The sequence below is a fragment of the Python bivittatus genome, unplaced genomic scaffold, assembly GCF_059951505.1.
Source record: "Python bivittatus isolate LINGU-HERP-01145 unplaced genomic scaffold, Pbiv_v1 ctg000850_np1212, whole genome shotgun sequence".
NCBI classification, from domain to species: Eukaryota; Metazoa; Chordata; class Lepidosauria; order Squamata; family Pythonidae; genus Python; species Python bivittatus.
The window spans coordinates 6,974,030-6,993,760 of NW_028277112.1; the positions used below are offsets into that span (position 1 = coordinate 6,974,030).

The following is a 19,731-nucleotide window of genomic DNA, read 5'->3' on the forward strand; positions in this document are numbered from 1 at the left end:
ATTTGAAAATACAAGTTCAAGAACTCTTTAAAATACTGAAAACTCTGTTATTCCCTCAGTCTTGTATTAGCAATACTTCTCAAGACAAAATTATCCAAAACATATGTAAACATTTTTGTTTCAGAAATATCTGAAACTATAATGATACAATTTATTAACAAGGCATCCAGAGATTTATTTACATATTAAATAGTACACAGCTGAGGTTAAATGTTTTGTACAATGTTTCATCACCCCAGGTTAGGTCTAAACTTGTGAAGCATTAACAAAATAGTTGACAAAGCCTTCAATACCTCCAAGATAAATACAGGTATAAAAAGTAAATACATTTCCTCTTATTGATTTCCATGCTTCCTCATGGATGAGAAGCAAAACCTTGAGTTTTAACTGAAGCTTTTCAGTGTAGACTCAAATAGAAATAGGAAGACTTTGTACCCATTTTCCTCCATATTAATTGTTAGTCATGACAAATATGCAATGGCCTGCAGAAATAACTAATAAAGTTATTTCTATCTTTTCTGTACATTTGGATACAAAATATGAAACAGAAGTAAAATTATAATTTAAACATTATCACAGCTTTCAAATTGTTACTTTATAAATGTTATTCACTGTCAAACTCTTCTATATTTAGATTATCTGCTTCCATTATTGCTTGTGCTGCAACAGGCTGAGGTTGACTGGCTGGTAGTTCGTTTCCACTACACTGACTAGAAGTAAAGAGGAATTCATCCAGTTCATTTTCCTCACTGGTTTTTATTTTCTCCGCTTGGATATGCAGAATTGTGGGCTGCATCTCAGCAAACTCCCCTTCACCATCACTGTCCATGATTTGTATTGCAGAATCCTTATCAGTGAGAGTTTCAAGTTTCAACCTGCGAACAGCAATACAGCATCAGAAATATTTTTCTTCCTCAGAATGAACTAAGACACCTAACCCTGGCATAATAATTATTTCTTCTACAATGGATGTTTGTAAAAAAAAATGCATCCTAGTCACTACTGAGTGCGCAGACAATTCATGTTATTAACAGTTTAGCAACTGTTAAAAGCTGTATTACTCAGGGGAGAACGGTAGAGTAGGGCAGAGTGTTGAGAAAATTACAACCTTGGTATCTGTTCTGCTGTCTATTCTTCTCTGTGTAAATAAATGGATATAAAAAGAGTTATTAGCAAATTTCCCTCCTACTGCCTGGCAATTCCCTCTGCCAATCAGTTCAATCATTTGTGTGTGCCAGCAACATGTAATATGGGATGGCTGAATCTTCTGAGCTTCAACCATTACATTCCTAGCCAGGGTAAGGGAGATTGGTGCTTCCTATTCCACTTCCTTTAAAAAAAAATCTAGAGAGAAAAAAATAAGCTCCCCCACTGAGCCCATCTATGTCAGTATCAGTGGATAGTTTGCAGGAGGGGTGTCCATTGCCCCACCCATTTTCCACCCCATGGATCCACCTGGGAACTGAAATGACAGGTGAAACAATGACTCATTTAGAGCCCTCATTTAACTGGAGTGTGTTGTGAAAATCAGGCCACTGAACCCAGGAGTTAAATTCAAAAGTGGTATTTCTTAAAGTAAGATCAGCTGGGCCTTTTCTATATGGAGACAGATCATAGTAGGCAAAGGAAAAAACAAATGCTTTATACCTTTAAGTTATGACAGCATACAGATATAAACAAATACATAGGACTTCACAATAGGAAACAATGTTAGGGACCATTTTGATCTTTATTTACTCAAGAAGTGATGGATGATAGCAGGGGGCTGGATTCAATAAACCTTTATCAATAACATCAAGATTACCTTCCAAAGTGTTTCCTTAAAGGAAGTTTTCCAACATCCTGAATAAAGGTAATCTGAGCTGAAAAAGCAAAAACAAAAATTATTCCTAAAAGTAATTTCAATCTGTATCTAGAAAGCATTTTATACCTATTTTTAAATAAAAAACAATTTCCAGTTTGACCCAACAACTGCTCTTATTCATATAAAGTCAACATATGATAATATATCATAGAAACTGATTTAGACTTTAAAAAATAAATCATTTTGGAATCAATAAAAGGCTTCATTAGAACAGTAAGTCACATTTTTTTGAAAACAGGTAATTATTTCAATGCAAAACATACCATCCAATTGTTATCCAGATTAGTAGCATATGTTCACAAAACAACCCAATATGTTTGTTATTTCAGAGAAAGTTGTAAAGTAACATTTGCAGAGTAATTATATACATATCAATATTTGAGCATGGTCCCATTGAGCTCAATGTGCTTTACTCTCTCAAGTAAGTTGATATAGCATTGAAACCTAAAGCATTTTTTTCAAATGCACTTAGTTGTTCCTACTGGGATCTACGCCAATCCCCACCCAGGGAGGTGGAAAGTGCTTAAGCGGCTTCAGGAAGCAAAGAATCTGTTTTCTTCTAGCAGCTTGAAGAGGGTGGGGAGCTGTTGCTGGAAAAGAAAACTGGGCATTTTTTAAAAAAAAATTCAGAAGAGATCCTAGCCAATACATTCATTTCAAAATGTTAATAACTGAGGATATGATAACACAGTACTTTACTTCTCTCTAAGCTATCTAATGTTTATTACATTCAGTGCCATGTCCTCTTTCTTCCTCTAGAAAGAAAAGCAGTATGGAAATATAAATGAATATCCTTTTTTCTTCTCTTTCAGGGGTAAACATTTTGCATAAAAAATACTGCTCTTTTTTTCCAAGGATCTGTAAGAGGCATGTACAATTGATTTTCCCAAGTTTCAAGGCTGAGCTGGAGTTTGAGATCCAACTTCTAGCTGCTGTATCATACTGCTAGACTATAAAATCCAAAATGTTTCATACTTTCTGACATGAGTGCTGAAAATGCTGTTGATAATTTTTTTAAGCACGATGGTTACACAATTTTAAGCACTATGGTTACACAACCAAATAGAAGCAGTCCAGTTCACATGCAATAAGGTAGAATTATTTAAAATTCTGTGATCAAGCAAAGACTAGTGTATGCTGCTCACTTGTTTTTCCCCAACCAACAGAAGCAGTTGAACAATTTAGGAAGCCATATCTATAGTTTTTGCATTTCATGCAAAGTCAAATCCTTGGACTGTCGCTCCCAAATATGCCAGGAATGTGAAACAACAAATATTTCAGACCTGGAATCCTAGATCATATTCCACTGGCAAGAAAAACTGAACAGGGTGACTGACTTCAGCTTTTTTGTTCAGCTGCAAGGCAGATTTCTAAAGAATGCTGGCTTATTGTTATGTGCGAATCAGGCCTCACTTCTTAAATAATTCTGTATATTTTTAGTATTTAGGATTAGATGGTTTAGGTTCTTCCTAAGCAGGGGACAGACACTGGTTGGAAGAGTGAGGGGGCAACATGATGGATGGGATCATAATTGTGATGGGCAAAGGGAGGTATGGCAGGAGACTGAGAGTGGGCCTCATTCAGGGAAATGGATTTGACATCTTTATGCAACCCAAGGGTCCCAACTGCTGCTATTTAATGCCTGGTCTGTTTGTAGTAAGATCTTCCTCATCCAATATTTGATTGGTGAGAGGAAGAGTAATACAGAGACCTGACCTGTATTACTGAAACCTGAGGAGGGAGAGAGGACATCTATATCAGGTTGCTCTAGACCTCTCCCTGTTTGTAGATTCACTATAAATCCTTGGTTTATTGAGGAACTTAGGTAGATGACTCAACAGAAGAGATGCTTGGAGGACCGTTGAAGGAATGCCCATCATGAGTCTGAAAAGATCAAGTTCAAGCTTAAGCCTATATAGTGGCCTTTTTAAGGCAACTTATTCCTTTTTAGCCAATACCCTCTAAAAGGCTGTGGTGAAGGATTTTTGCAGAATTTGGTGGACAGAACTGCTTAAATCCAAAATGAGCTGGACTCCAGCTGGACTGGATGGTGGGATTCTAGTGTGTGACATTTGTATTGGTTAGTGCTTTTAAAAAAATGTATATGGGATTTCTTGGAGTATTTTATACGTTTATATTGTTAGCAGCCTAGAGCCTGCAGGAATGGGCAGCATGCAAGTAACATATATACAAAATATCTGATACATCCCATTTATGTCACTGGGACCTATGGCTAAGTAGATATAGTACATATTCTGTACTATGACCAGCTGCCCTTGCTTCTAAAGCACAAACAGAAATATAAAACTTTTTGCATGTGTTTAAATATACCTTGGTTTCTCATTGGATTAGTCAGCATGGTAAGATAAGGTATTAGTTCAGTCTGAAGACACAGTGGTGATAAACAGAAACTCGAAAAGAGGGATTTTGCAGCAAAGCAGTTTTCTTGATACTATAAGGAATCAGAACATACAAATCTAATATGTAAAAACTTTTTTCAGTTTCATCCATTAAACTACAGAATTTCTATTGTCTTTCTTCTATGTATAGCTGTATATGTTAAGAAGTCTTTTTCCTAATCATCTGTATTTAGCAATCTATTTTCAATATTATTCTATTAAACTGCTCTGTAAAATACCTGCTGTGGTATGATGTAATAAATACCTACTTAATTGCAAGATACTAAATCTTCAAATTCTTTCTTTTCAGTCTGACATTAGTTTTCTATATATCACTTAAATAGGGGACTCCAACTTTGATGAAACTCATTTTTACTTAAAGGTATTATAATCTAAAAGACCTTTAAGATTGTTTCAGAGGATGTTGGAATGGATATGTTTCCCATATCAAAGGATGCTTCATGGTAATCCATAAAAATATTTTCCCTAAAATGGTTTTTGTAATCAAGTTAGTGCTACATTTTACTGACTCATCTAAAATATCTTACTTTGCTAGTAAGGGCAGGGCTATTTCTAACTGAAGCCTAAGTCTTTCTATTAATCCTAATCTTGTAATAATGCTTATCACAAATACCAAAGTTAAGTCAATGTTACTTCTGTATTAACTCCACCATGAGAGCAATAGTAACAAATTAGAATCTTATGTGATTCTCTTTTAGAATGTTATTTCTCATGATGCAAATAACATCAGTAGGTTGAGAAAAAGTAAACTGTTTCTACATCAACATAATTACCTTTCTATTAATTAGGATCCATTGTGGTTTATGAAGAGGTCTAAAGCCCATTCCTCCTTTGCATTGTGCAAAGGCTCTGGCTCGGTTTGAGTGCATTATACCCCTTGTGGCTACAGAGGCACTATACTTTTGAAGTGTAGCTCGTGCCTAGAGGAAGTGGCAGAATTAAAATATTGTATAAGAGTTCCATAACAGACTTAAAAGCAAGGTACAGAGGACCACATGTAAATTACTAATATACTAAAGGTATATATTAATACTTGTTGAAATACCAAGTTGTACATCCTATAAAGCAGTCAAAATCTTGGTTCCATAAATGTGCTTGATTATATAAATACCAAGTTTTTTTTCCTATTTGAACACAATAGAAAATCCATTATTAGGAAAAGTTTGTTCTGTTACTATAAAAAGCAAACGTCTACTTTATCATTAAAAACAGCATAAGGTCTAGCACTTAGAATTAGTAAAAGAAATCAGTCAATTTCCTGTTAAATTTTATTAACAAGCTCTGGACATTTTGCTAAGAGATTATTTTTAAAATAGACAGAAATTGATATACTGTATGTCAAGATGGTGAACAGAACACTGCCTGGCAAAACTTTTTGGATGATACTGCCCACATTGTTTTTAAATGCAAAGGCTAAAAGCTCTTAAAATATGGAATCATCCAGACTGTGGAGTTATTCCACCATTGCTAATACTTATCGTTATAGCTGTTGTTAGTAATTACCATTTGGAAGGAGAGAAGGAAGGATTGTTTTGTATCAGTCCTGACCCTAGGGCAAGAAAATTGGAATGACAATTGTATACCAGGAGACCCTAGCTGTTGCAAGGAGTGCTGTTTCACAGGTGGCAGATGTGAGACATTGCTGGGCTGAAAGGACAAGTTGGGGGTGCTGCAACTGTACCATCCTTGCAGCTGTATAGCAGCATTCCTTACCAAGCTGCTCAATATCATTGCAGGACTAACAGTAGATTTGCTCAGACTATTAGTACTGGCAGATTTCACCATTCCCTCCTTGGGATTGGAGGCAGCTCAGGGGTTCATTACTGCAAAGAAATCAGGGGTGTGTCCCAGATCACCCCCTAGCCAAAACTTACATGGCTGGCCATGTGTTAGATCTAGTATTCATCTTGGAGCAGGTGTATTGTGATCTGGTTCCAGGGAGGTTTTCCATCAGTCCACTATCATGGACAGATCACTTTCCCGTAACAGTGGGGATAACTGGGGCACCAACCTCTGCAGGTTGGAGTGGCCTACTAAGATTATCCACCCCAGATATTTGATGGATCCAGCAAGTTTCCTCATGGAACTTGGGGATTTCTCACAATTGGGAGGATGCCAATTATATGGCACTTTATTGACTACTGGAATACAGGGGCAACTAGGCACTTGAAAGGAACATCCAGAGCAGCGCTGACCCCCAAGCTGTGGACCTGCTCTTACAGAGGCAGTGCTACCCCATCAAGAGATAATGTTAGTAATGTCAGAGAAGACTAATAAACAAACAGCAACTGTGTCTTGCTTGAGTTGTAAAATAGTAAATGTATAGACAATAAATGTAGTTAGTGTTAAGGCTAAGTTATTCAGCCTCCGTAAGATTCCAAATTGTGAAAATTACAGTACATGTGTCACTGTGGTGATACTGATATTTTTTTTTAAAAAAAAACTTACATCCCAGTTACTGCAAAGGAAATCTGCGGTACTTAAATATTCACTGGCTCTTACAATATCATCGATATCAGAGAAGAATTCCAAATAATTCTGGTGAAGGTATATGTTAAATAAGTCCCCAGGCATATGTGATTTTTCTATGACATCCTAATAAAAGAAAATATACACAGAATATCATACCGTGTGGAAAGAATTATTAGCACTCCTTTAAATTAAGAATTTTGCCTATTGTACATGCATACATATTTATTACTTGATAGCAAACACTTTTACCTCAGGCTGAACGAGCAAGGGATTTCGTTCATATTCTGATAAATGATGAGGTAACTGAGGTAAGTCCGCCTCTGTAGCTGGTTCTCCTATAAAATGAGTTTAAAAACACCGCAGTTTCATCAAACATCAGATGTCTGAAGAACAGAATCTTGGCAAATGGGGACAGGTATCTCTTCAGAAATAAAAAATAGTTTATAGTTCAATCCTGGCAATATTGGCTCACATGGTTTGCTCTGTTTAATATTTACACCATTATCTGAATTCTAAGTGATATAATAATGAATTAGCCTGTATCAAAAAGGCAGTGCCTCTGTTTTGTTGGATATTTTCACTATTACATTTCCATAGGTTTTGGTTCTCTATTACAAGAGAATGATCACAAAATAATTAGACAACATCCTGCTCCAAGATGTCCATGTGTTGAGATGGGCTGTATACACGAAATAAGTCTTATGCTGTTTCCCATGTGTTCCGATTGCATGGAAGGTCTTGTTAGTACAGAGAGTATATGTGTTATGGATATCTGCAGGTGCTATAAGGATTGAAGCTGGTGAGGAAGCAATCTAATGTCAGAGAAAATTGCTTTGTAAATCAGGAATAGATGCCAGAAATCTTCAAAGCCACAAAGTAAGCAGCTTCAGGCTGTGGACTCAAAAAGGTGGGAAGAAGATAGCCGGGACTTAAAACTGGGGACTAACATATATTAGTTAAGGACAAAAATTAAGTTAAGGACAAAAATTATTACTGAAAATGCTAATTAAAAATGTTATAACAGATATATATACACACACACATATTTTCAGTTACATCAAAGAAATGTTAGAATCTTTACACACACATGGTAATATAACAAGGATGAGCTGATTTTCTTACTTTTGCAGTAAAGTATTTTCCCCAAAGCATGAAAAAGGAAGATGGAAGCATCTTTGCTACCAATAGCTGGTATTTCTTGGTCTTGAATAGAATGAATATTGAATAGTTTTTTCTTCTTTATTTTAGATGATGTATCACATTTTAATACAGATTTTTTCTTTCTTTGTGACCATAAGCTCTTGTCTGATGGCCACTCTGGAAATCAAAAAAATAATGAGAATTAATAAATTGGAAGAATGGAAAACTTTGTCTCCGATAGTAAGATACAAGACACTTTTACAGCAAAGTTCTCTTGAGAAAAAACATGAAGTATTTTATTTTTTGTTTATTTCATTCCATTGTGTGTAAAAATGCATGCACATTTTGAGACTACCAAAAAAAAAAATTACTATATTGTTTTTAAAATGCTTTTAATTTTTAAAAAGTTTGAAATTCTTCCAAAGGGTAACTGTTTCTATTCTGAGTATTTGTCTTTAATTGTTTTGATCATTTACAGTTTTATATACTGCACATGTGAAGAGGTTTTTTTGAAAATTAGAAATAATTAAAAAGTTTCTTTGATGCTTTCTTATGTCATTTGCATTAGTTATATCATTATAATTAATAAAGTTAATAACAACCTGTTAACATACTGGCATGGTACTATAACAATTTTACAATAAATAGAAAACATTCTAATTTGTGATATCTGAAAGACATTAGTGTGCAATAGGGATAAAATAGTGGAAGCCTACAATTAATATACAGTGAGGGAATCTAGTTAAAAAATAGAATGAGAACATCAACTATAAACAAGAATACTGATAAAATAAAAAATGATAGCAAAAAAGGAAAACATTAAAAAAATCAGTCTGTGTTAATATAAAAATAACACTGTAATTTGAAGAAGAATTCAGTGAGCTTAACTAGCCATATTCAGAATTTTTATCCACAAAAACAATTAGGATAGATTGTCAATAACATAATTAAAAACTAGCTAAATATAAATTAAACATTCCTTAACTGAGCTACTCTTCAAAACTCTATTTTTTTTTCATCCATTGCTATTTCCCACACTTTTAAGTAAGTATTAGTAATGCTAAAAAGATATACTTTGGTTTTTCCTGTCTTATAAAATAAAATGTTTTTCTGACAAGCTCAAAATCAAACAAATTCTTCCTCAGGAAGGAAGAATATTATTATTTTTAAATGTTAGTGCTATACCTTAACACATTTTAAATGAACATATAGACTTACCTTTTAGAGAAGAAAATTGAAGGGTGTTTATTGCACTTCTAATGTCACCTGAACATCCACTGCAAATCAGTTCTAATAAGGCTTTGTCAGGGACATCAACTTTCTCTCTTCTCTACAAGGAAAATTGAAAAAATTGTAAAGCTAACTTGTAGTAAATCTGCACAAAGCATTAAAAAAAAAATACTTCCCAGATGCCTCCTGCTTCAATTTCTATCTTTCCTTTGGGTCCAAAAGCTCTAAAAGCTGAATTGTAGCTTCCTACCCACCCTGGAGCAAACATTTATCACTCGTCATTTTTATTTTTTACTACTTCTACAGAATCTTTCAAAATTCTGTCCATGATTTATCCCTATTCTATTTTCACAACAATTTTATATTAAAGTTGGCTGAGCAATGATAACTATGAATAAATCCCTCATTAATGTTTGGGACTGAGCAAAGATTTTTAAGATCAATACTGTCAACCATTATTTTACAACACATTTTTTTAAAGTTCTAAGTTATCCTTCAGAAGGAATATAATAATAATGACCTCATCTTCAACCTTTACTTTCTGTATCCCTTACAGTATGATAACGCTGCAATTTATCTTACCGTACTGATCTCCCCTGTGGTTACTCGACTTAGGGCTTTCATCATCATTGTTGGTGCCACTGGGTTAAAACTGAGAAAATTGGAAAAAGGAAATGGTCAGGATAAATTTCACCATGAACCTTCCATCATGGCCAATGTAGTTGTTAATTTATTTACCTAATGGTAGCTATACATAGTTCTTCCTGAATTGCCTTTGGGAATAGAGACCTTTGGCTGCTGCCTGCACTGAAGACATCTGATATTATAAACACAAGAGGACATCTGCCTGTCCGCAAAAACCTCCTACAATGAAAAATGAAAAAAAAAATGAAATTAAGCAGCTCAAATTTAACAGCATTAATTCTGGCCAGCAATCAATAAAATTGTACTAGCAAAAATACAGAAGCTATGTAACTCACAACCTGCCATCTTCACTCATTCACCACCCCCAATTTAGCAGCAAAAGGAGGAGATGGAATTTTGTATTTTGGTATCAGACCATTCTGCACTGGAGAACATGAGCCTTGGTCCAGCCATACCCATTAATTTTTCTGAGTGATCCTTTGGCAAAATGAGATACTGAACATACCTCAGAATGTCATGTAAACTGCTAGGATTGTGATAAAAATGGTTTGGCATATCCTGTTGAAAAGCAAATACAATGTTGTTATTCTAACATGCCTTCTGAATTGAACTAAAATCTGTTGGACCCACTAAAATTGCATGTTAAGGGTATTTTACATTTATAAATATGTTACAAACATGGAATAATTGAGGTGAACCCAATGCAATATGGTGCCAAGGCTGAAACTGGAGAGGCAGAAAGCTACAACTCTCAAGCCAGAAAAAGTTGTTATGAAAACAAAGAGCTATAGCTGTTTTCCACTGCCTTGTAGAGAGCAGTGAAATATTATTTAACTTGGAAAAGTGGAAGTAAAAAGCCTAGATTTAAGACTGGGAGCTTAGACAGACAGACAGACAGGCACGCACATATATGCATGCCTTAAGTGATGTGAACCTTAAAAGACAGATTTGCATTAAACTACTTATCTACCCATGACAGTCTATGCATTGGGCTTATCTATCTTTGACAGATTCTGGAGAGCTGGGATTTATTGCATGCTTAGAGAGAGGTCCAACACATAAGGGAGTGGATATGCTTGTTCATACAAGTCCAAAGTGCATTTGGAAACCACAGAAATAGTTATAGGACTGATTTTGCCCACAGTGGACTAGCTTTAGGACAGAGAAGAATCTGAATGCCTTTGTTATGAATATCCTAATTTAATTGTTCAAAAACAATTAAATCTATACTTTAATTAACACATTGGTTTTTTGGTATTTTGGGCAACAAGAAATGATGACTGAATCTAGGATATCCACAGCTGGTGCTCTACCATTAGACTATAGCTTTTTCCCAAAACGCTTGATAGTAAAATAAAACTCAACATAATGAAACAAAGATTTCAGGCCATTATTTTTGCACTTTCTGAAAACTGTAGTGTTAAAATTAATTAACTGAAAAAATTCAAATATCTGTCCTATATTTATGAGCAATTTCTATTACTGATTATCAGTGGCTCTGTTTGAAATGAGCTATTGGTTATTATTATTGTAGAAAAATGAGATTTTACTACTGAGTAACTAAATTTGGAAAACCAACTTAAACTTCTATTTTTAAAAATTGGGAAAATAACAGAACATTTAATTTTAATTATTAAAACAACTTAACAGAGTTATTCAGCTATTTCAACTTACTTCCACAAGAATAAGTCTTTTGTCAGTTTCCATGGACTCTCCAATCATCTGAAGCTTGATATACTTGTTTGCTCTTAGCAGAAATTCTTGAAAGATGGTTGTCTGGCTCTGATAAGGAAGTATCTGAAAATCTGATTCTAAATAGGAATACTTATTTTACAATATGCACTAAGTACTAAGAAAGTAATACAAGCACAAAATTACAGTATGCTAGGGCTTACTGTTTTGAATTCTGTGCTTATAAACATTTGCATGGATTGTTACTGGTCCAAGGCAAATTGAATTGTACCAAATGTGTAAATTACAGGAACTGGATGGGCTGTACGGGTAGAGATCTTAGTATATATTTTCAAACAATGGCCCAGACAAACCAATTCCTGTGTTCAACTGACCTTCTAAAGTCAGATGTGCTTTAGCACTGAAGGCCTCTCCATCATGTATTGGGCAAGCCAATAGTCACATAGAAAAAGTAGCCTCAATTTTATTTGAAAGTTTAAAAACTAATCTATGAAAAACACACTGCACTGAAAATTAATCATTAGCATAATAACAGTCATATTATTTAGATGAGAGGTGTCAGTCACATGGTCCACAGGCTGCATGTGGCTCACAACAAACCTGAATACGCCCTGAACCAGATTAAAATGCAATTGGGAAATATTTAAGAAAATAAGATAAAAACTCAGTAAAACACAGATAATATTACACTTAAAAAGTAAACAATAATAAATTTATTCACCAATCACCATAAAATCCTGGGCTCGTGATTCTGAGGAGTCCTGCACAAGCTTGCTGCCTCAGCTTAATTACAGCAGCAAAAATTGCTTGGCACACAGGAGGATCACCTGATGGAAGTTCCCTCTCAATCTGTGCTGCAGCAACACCAAGTGACCTAGATCCTGAAATTAAGCTGAGGCAGCGAACTTGTGCCTTTTCCCCAGGACAGAGGCAGGCAGGTTTGCATTGGTAGCCGACCTGCTCCGGACCCCAAAGCCTCCAGCGCCTCCTTCTAAAACAAGTTGAATTTATTTCCATCCTCCCTCCAAAAAAGGCTGAATTAATATCTGTTGAGTTTCAGGCAGCACAAGATCCATGACTGATGTTAACTTTATAAACATTTCAAATGATTAATTAATAATAAAGTGTAAATAAGTTTAGAATACATCCAGAGAAGAAGGAAGGGGGGGGTAATCTAAATGCTTTTTGTATAATGCTTTTCTTTTTTCCATTTTGTTTCTTTCATTACAATATCAAATTCCAGAGAGAGACAGAGAGAGAGAGAGAGAGAGAGAGAGAAAAAGTTAAATGCTTACAAAATATTGATTGCAGTTATCAGTGACTAGTGAGTTTATATTATAATCTGTAAGAATGTACATGTAATCTGTAAGAATTCTTGGTGTAGTGGTTAAGGTTTCAGATTAGAAACCAGAAGATAGAGAGTTCTAGTCCTGCCTTGGGCAGAAAGCCAGCTGGGTGACTTTGGGGCAGTTACTTCTCTCAGTCCTAGAATGAAAGAACTGCCAAGTCACTTCTGAAAAATGCTGCAAAGAAAAATGCAGGGGGCAGTTGCCAGGAATTCGAAATGACTTGAAGGCGCAAGTTTCAACATGCATGTGACATGCTATTATACTCTCTAGTTTCTATACTTTAAGAAATACATACATATTTTAACATGTCACTATTATATATATTTGCAATTTACTCATATTCTTGTATTGTGGTGCACAAATTTGTACTTGGTTTGGGAAAAACTGCACAAAACCATTTTTTTCTACACACGGGATGTCAGGAATTAGAGGGAACATTGCAAGGAAGCAGTAAGTGGGAGGAGGAGGTGAAGAGGTGGTTTCCACATAGGCCACAAGGAAGCTCAGAATGGGGTGTTGGGGGGGAATGTATACCTGTGTGTGTGTGTACACACACATATACTGAATATTGTGTACATACAGATATACACATAAATATTGAAAAGAAATGGTCAAATTCACAATAATAATACATTTTTATATATTAGTTATATCTAGTTTCTATCTGATTTTAATGTGTTAATGTATTAATAAAGTATTCATATGTAAACATGCGTGGTTTTCTAAGTCAATATGCAGACCCCCAGGGCTCCTTAGATACGGCTTAGTGGCCCCCATTTCTATTTGAGTTTGTCACCATTGAGCTAGATTAAAAAATCCCAAGCATCAATTAGCAAACATTTTCTACAGAGGGGGTTTGAACACCAAGAACTTAATCCTAAATTTAATGATTGTCTGACACAGTAACTAGCAGTACAAAGATGAATTGCAGTGATCCCTGGTCTCAAATCCCTGGCAAGAGTAGAACAGAGCATTTGGGTTTTAGACAAAATGCAGTTTATCACCCAACTGAAATCAAGTAAATTGCAATTAATCTTAAACACATTTAATGAACACAAACCAAGTTTAACCCTCTGTCCCCAGAGCTGGCTTTTTCACTAAACAGAGGGGAGGACAAATTATAGCTCAGACATAATGCTATACTGTGGCTCATCTAGAACTTTCTTGCAGTCACACTAGCAGAAGGTATAGCGGAACAGGGAGCACATGAATCCAGGGCTTCTCGTGAACAGTCCTGGCCACCGGCTGCAGTTATGGTTTTGCATGTCTCACTTTGTGTTGAGCTTGTATTTTAAACTTGACTGAACTCTCCTACCACTCTAAACTGTAGCAGTTTTAAAACACAGGAATTCATAATATAGAGGAAGCTGAGAGTAAAGAATGCCTTGAAGACTATAAACATGTGCAAATCCTTTGGAATTTCCCCAGCAACCTACTTTAGAATCTACTAATTAGAAGTTAGTCTCATTTATTTTAATGAAATTTGCGACCATCTCATGGTCTTCTTACCAGAAATAGATATGCCTATTAAATATAGTCTAACTGCTCAACAATGAAGAAGTGAACATTTTAAAATTAAATTTTACCATGATTCAAAGCAACTCGAAAGTCATCATATTTCTTGAAGTCTAGTGATACAGGATTTATCCATTCTTGTATCTGAATGCCAAGGTCCTTGGCTAATATTTCCATAGTTGCAGACTTTCCGCATCCTGGAGGGCCAGTTAACACTAGAATGGAGCCTCCCTACAAAATGACACTGTATTGTAAGCTGAGTTTACAATGTTTAAAGGAAAAAAACAATATGGGCTTCTGAATAAAACATAAGAAAACTTTGATGTCAATATTCTCCTCCATTTTTATATTTCCAGTACTTTAAGTATAATAGCCATAGTTACATTCTCATTATCTCAGTATTTCATTATAGTAGCCCACTTTCTTTATGCTGTGCAACTTAATTCCTGTTACAACTTAATACCTGTTGCCGGCTTAGAGATACAGGTAGTCCCCAGGTAAGAATGTCCTGTTTAAGGATGATCCATAATGAAAAGTGGATTCTATTGTAGCAAAATTTGAATTAAATGCACAATGATTCAAGTTAAATACACAATGGTTCGAGTTAATTACACAATACTACTTATTACAGTATTATACAATAATACTATTCTGATTTACATACAAATTCGACTTAAGGACAGACCCTGGGAACAGAACTTGTTCTTAAACTGCGGACTACCTGTAATTCAGACAAATTTTTTGGATTGCATTTCCAAAAATCTTCCAACGCATCGTGAGAATAGGACGCACCTGCCATTCTCCAATCATGTGCCCCTTTCCCGTGCTGCTTTGGAAAGCCTTTGGAAAGATTGTGAGGTCTTTCAAGGCATTGCAAGAATGGGGCGTGCCTGCCATTCTCCAAACAGCGTGGGAACGGGGTGCACGATTTGGAGAACAGTGCAAGTAGCCTCAGGAAGAAGCAAATTGCATAAGGCATAAGGCATAAGGTTGCATAAGGCAGGCCGGGCACACCTCATCAGCAGCAGGAGAAAAACGATGAAGATCAGCTGGGCACGGCAGGGCCTGCAGAGTGCAGGATGACAGGGTGGCTGGGGCTTTGCACTCTGGGTGTGGCGTGGGGCTTGAGGCGGCACTCCCCAGCAGCGGTGCCGGCTGCACTTGGACTGAAGTAGAGGCCTGGGGGCGGTGGTGGCAGGCTGAGACTGCTGAAGGCCCCGGGCCTCTAATTCAGCCCCAGCGCTGCCACTACTGCCAACAAATGCCACTGTGCAGGGCAGCCAAAAGGGCAGAGATGGGGGGAGATAGGTGAGTGAGGGGAGTTGAAGCAAAAGCAAGTGTGGCAGGGCAGGAGAAGCGTGAGGTACTCACTTAAGTCTGGCACTGTCCTGGCCTAACGACTGCAATTGGGACTACTGGAACTGCCATCACTAAGTGATGTAGTCAAGTGATATTTTGCCTAAGGACTGCATTGCTTAGTGACAGAAGTTCCGGTCTCAATTGTGGTCGCAAGTCATAGTTCATTCCTCTCAAGGCAGTCCTTGAATAAATCAACTGCAACTTGCTTTACCTTTATCTTTAAGTAAATATACTATTTTTCACAAATAAGTTTATTTTATTCTAGTAAATAAATAATTGCTGTAAGATTTTGATAATATTCAAATCTCACTTCATTAATTATTCAGCAAAATAAAATAGATAAAATAAAAATAAAAATCTATTGATTTAAGTTAAACAGAAGCTTCAAAACAAGCAAACTGGCAGGTAAAAATCTTAGGTATATAATATTACCTGTCTTGGCTGATTTCCAAATATGTGATCTTTTAACCATCTTTCAACTTCTTCAATTTTTTTCTTGTGTATGGCAAGGTCACTCTAACAATTAAAAATATACATATAATAAAAGACATATTTACGTAGCAAAATATTAAATCCTCCATTGTCTATACTAGAATTCACCTAGTATATACACTAGAATAAAAATGTAAACTAATTAAAATATTAGGGAAAGTATACCAACTACAGTTGATTCTCATTATTCACGGTAGGTATGTTCCATAAAGTCACCACAAACACTGAATTAGAGGGTTCTGAACCATTGTTTCTAGAGGAAATACAGGACACTTGTTTGTACTATTAGAGCTGAAACAAGAAGGCAAAGCGTCACCTTGTTCAATCTCAGCTGGGAATGTGTGCATCAGATGATTCAATTTTTTTGCCACTTTGCACACATGCGCAAATGTAATCCAAAGCATCAGGACAGCATCAACGTTGATGCTACACTCAGCAGCATTCATAACAAACTGAGATGTCACAATGACATGTGCACAATAATGTCATCATGCAAATTTGCTCCCCTTCTTTCCTTGTGGATGCCTATCTGAGTTTCTGAAATCCTCATATGCCAAGTAAATTGATGGAAAATACATGAACATTTTTGGATGTAATATCATGTCCACTAACAAATGCAAAAATACTTGTACCGTGACTTAAATAAATACTTGCAAACTACCTCCATTGATTTTCAAGGAAATATTTCCAAATACAGTGAAATTTTAATTATTGGACCTAAATACAACATTCTTCACATGCAACAGATCCAATCTACATGGCAACTTGCTTCATTTATAAAATGATATCCTTATACAAATTATGCAATTTCTGTCATTTGCAAAATAACTTCATACATATGAAGCAAATGAAGTAATTTGCAAGTCTGCATACTCTCCCCTTATTTATCCAACCTATATGCTGAATATATATTAAAACAAGCTGGATTGGAAGATAATGAGAATGGTTTTAAAACCGGAGGAAGAAACATCAACAACCTGTGCTATGCTAATGTCACTATCCTGACAGCTGAAAATGCAAATGATCTGCAAGCCTTAGTACTAAAAGTCAAAGAGCACAGTGAAAAAATGGGACTAACATTAAATATAAAGAAGACCAAACTAATGACAACAGGTAGAACAACCAGCATGTAACTTTAGAGAAAGAGGTACATTTATAACTGTAGTTATAACTGTTGTAAAGATTGGAACCCACTTTGTATCTTTTTTCTTTCTTTTCTATTTTTCTTTTTCTTTCTTTCTTGCACTTTTAGCTCTCTCTTTCTTTTTTCTTCCTCGCTCTATATTAGTTTGTATTAGATTTTACCTTTGTTTTCAAAACTATATATATAAATAAATAAAATAACAGGTAGAACAATTAGCCTTAGAATTGGCAATGTGATATAACAATATCAAAGTGGAGGATAGCTTCTGCCTTTTAGGATCAACCATCAACAGTAAAGCAACAAACAGTCAAAAAATACGCCACAGACTAGCACTTGGTAAAGCAGCCATGGAGTCCTTGGAAAAGATACTCAAATGCCGTGATGTGTCTATACCTATAAAGATCAGAATTGTGCAAGCCATGGTATTCCCTGTGACAGTCTATGGAAGTGAAAGCTGGACTTTGAAGAAGCAGGATAGGAAGAGTATTGATGCCTTTGAACTTTGGTGTTGGAGAAGACTCCTGAGAATAACGTGGATAGCCAAGAAAAGAAACTGATGGATCATTGAACAAATCAACCCAGAATTCTCACTGGAAGCACAAATGACCAGGCTCAAATGATCCTATTCCGGACATGTTATGCAAAGACCTAGCTCTCTGGAAAAGACTCTAATGCTGGGAAAGGTGAAAGGAAAGAGAAGAAGAGGACAACCAGCAGCATGAGTCCAGGATGGACTCAGTTACAGTGGTGGTGAGTGCACTGTTGGGAGACCTGAAAGAACAGGTTACAGATAGATTGTGATGAAAAAAAATCTATCTATGTGACCTCTAGGAGTCAAAAACAATTTGATAGCACATAATCAATCAATCAGTCACTCACTTAACAACACCATTGTGCAAATGATGTATATTGCTGTATATTGTATATTGCTCTAATTTAACAGACAGTTAGGAATAACATCTTCCTCCCCACAACTGGTCCATTAAATTACAGTTTCATCGTACCCTTATGACCAGGGCACATACCTTTCACTTTTAGTAGTTTTGCTACTTCTTTAGAAATGCTATTATAACAAGCAAGATAGTTACTTATTGTTGGTCTTAATAAAATTCTGTATTAAACTGTACCTGAGTTTTTGGTTTGTATTTATCTACCCATGGTTCAATTTGGCTGTGATTTTGTTTGAAGACTTTATATTTCTCATCTACAGAAAGTGGTTCTATTTTTTTTCTCCCACACTCGTAATTTTCAAGCAGAGGAAAATGCTCTTTGTTCTTGTGATAATTATCAATATCTGTAGGTGATTTTTTATGAAGAATGCTAGATGACAGTTTTGTAGTCTTACAGAAATCAATAAAAGCTGGTTCCACCCAGTCAATTTCCTGATAAAGTATAAGCATAGAGAAATTATTGTAGCATAGAAATTATAAATTATTAAACCAGTTACTATTTAACTACTGCTTTTATTTATAGCAGAGTAACCAATATTTTAGTAGTTTGTAAAATGAACATGAAGAAAACTATCATACAATATGTAATATGCATGCAATCATTTACTGAACATAAAACAATTTAAACACAAAGCACTTTTAAACATTTATTAACATTTCACATATCCTATGTTTTACAGTTCTTACTTTTCAATCTTGTTTAGTCTAAAAAAATTAGTGCAATTTTTAAATAGTCAGTGGCTGAATTCAAATTAAAGAAAAATAACAGATTTTTTTTTTCCATACCCAAAATTATACAATCCAGTCTTTTTATTAAAAGTATAAAATTATGACTTCAAAATATTCCACTTGGCCATGAGGGTCTCAATGTATCTGTATCAGCCTGAATGCAGCGCTTGATAAATCTCAAAAGAAAGTCTGTAGAGGATATTATTAGTGACCTTGGTTGACTGCCCCTTACTCCAACTGATCATGTTATTCCACAAGAATACTTATATGCAAGCAAAATATGGTGCCAATAGCGCCCTTACTAATCCAGTCCTCGCCAGCTGGGATTAAACAGGGCTATATCCTTGCCCCTTTACTATTTAATTATAGTATTCAGGCTCTATTTCACCTCCCAGGGGTAGCACACAGACCCATCCCTATATTACTATATGCTAATGCAGATTGCAGAAGTAGCTGCCTAATGATATTTAATGTTTTATTGCAGTTTATAACTTCTTAATCTATATTAGTTGATTGTAATCTATTTTACCTATTATTTTATCTCATTTGTTCTTTCACTTAATCCATCCTGTTTCACAAAATATTTGTTTACTTGTTTCTTGACCATACATTCGATAAAATAAATAAATCACTTACTTTACTTGGAGCTGTCTTTCTTTTTGAAGATTTTTTGGACATCATCAACCTTTGCAGTTTCCATCCGAAGTATATGACTATATGCCTTTAAAAA

General features: G+C 35.4%; 1 protein-coding gene and 1 pseudogene across 1 annotated transcript; both read right to left on the minus strand.

Moving 5' to 3' along the window:
* The window catches only part of LOC148213757 (uncharacterized), a 261,467-nt pseudogene that overhangs the window by 9,854 nt on the left and 231,882 nt on the right, over positions 1 to 19,731 (minus strand).
* RAD17 (RAD17 checkpoint clamp loader component) lies at positions 151 to 19,701 on the minus strand. Its single transcript, XM_025170184.2, is given in 17 exon segments — positions 151 to 875; positions 1,805 to 1,862; positions 4,196 to 4,316; positions 5,058 to 5,204; positions 6,733 to 6,879; positions 7,006 to 7,091; positions 7,879 to 8,073; positions 9,115 to 9,226; positions 9,709 to 9,778; positions 9,865 to 9,990; positions 10,277 to 10,329; positions 11,446 to 11,582; positions 14,399 to 14,558; positions 16,119 to 16,202; positions 18,450 to 18,704; positions 19,638 to 19,673; positions 19,675 to 19,701. Coding segments are annotated over 17 exon segments (2,085 nt in total). The 3' UTR covers positions 151 to 604.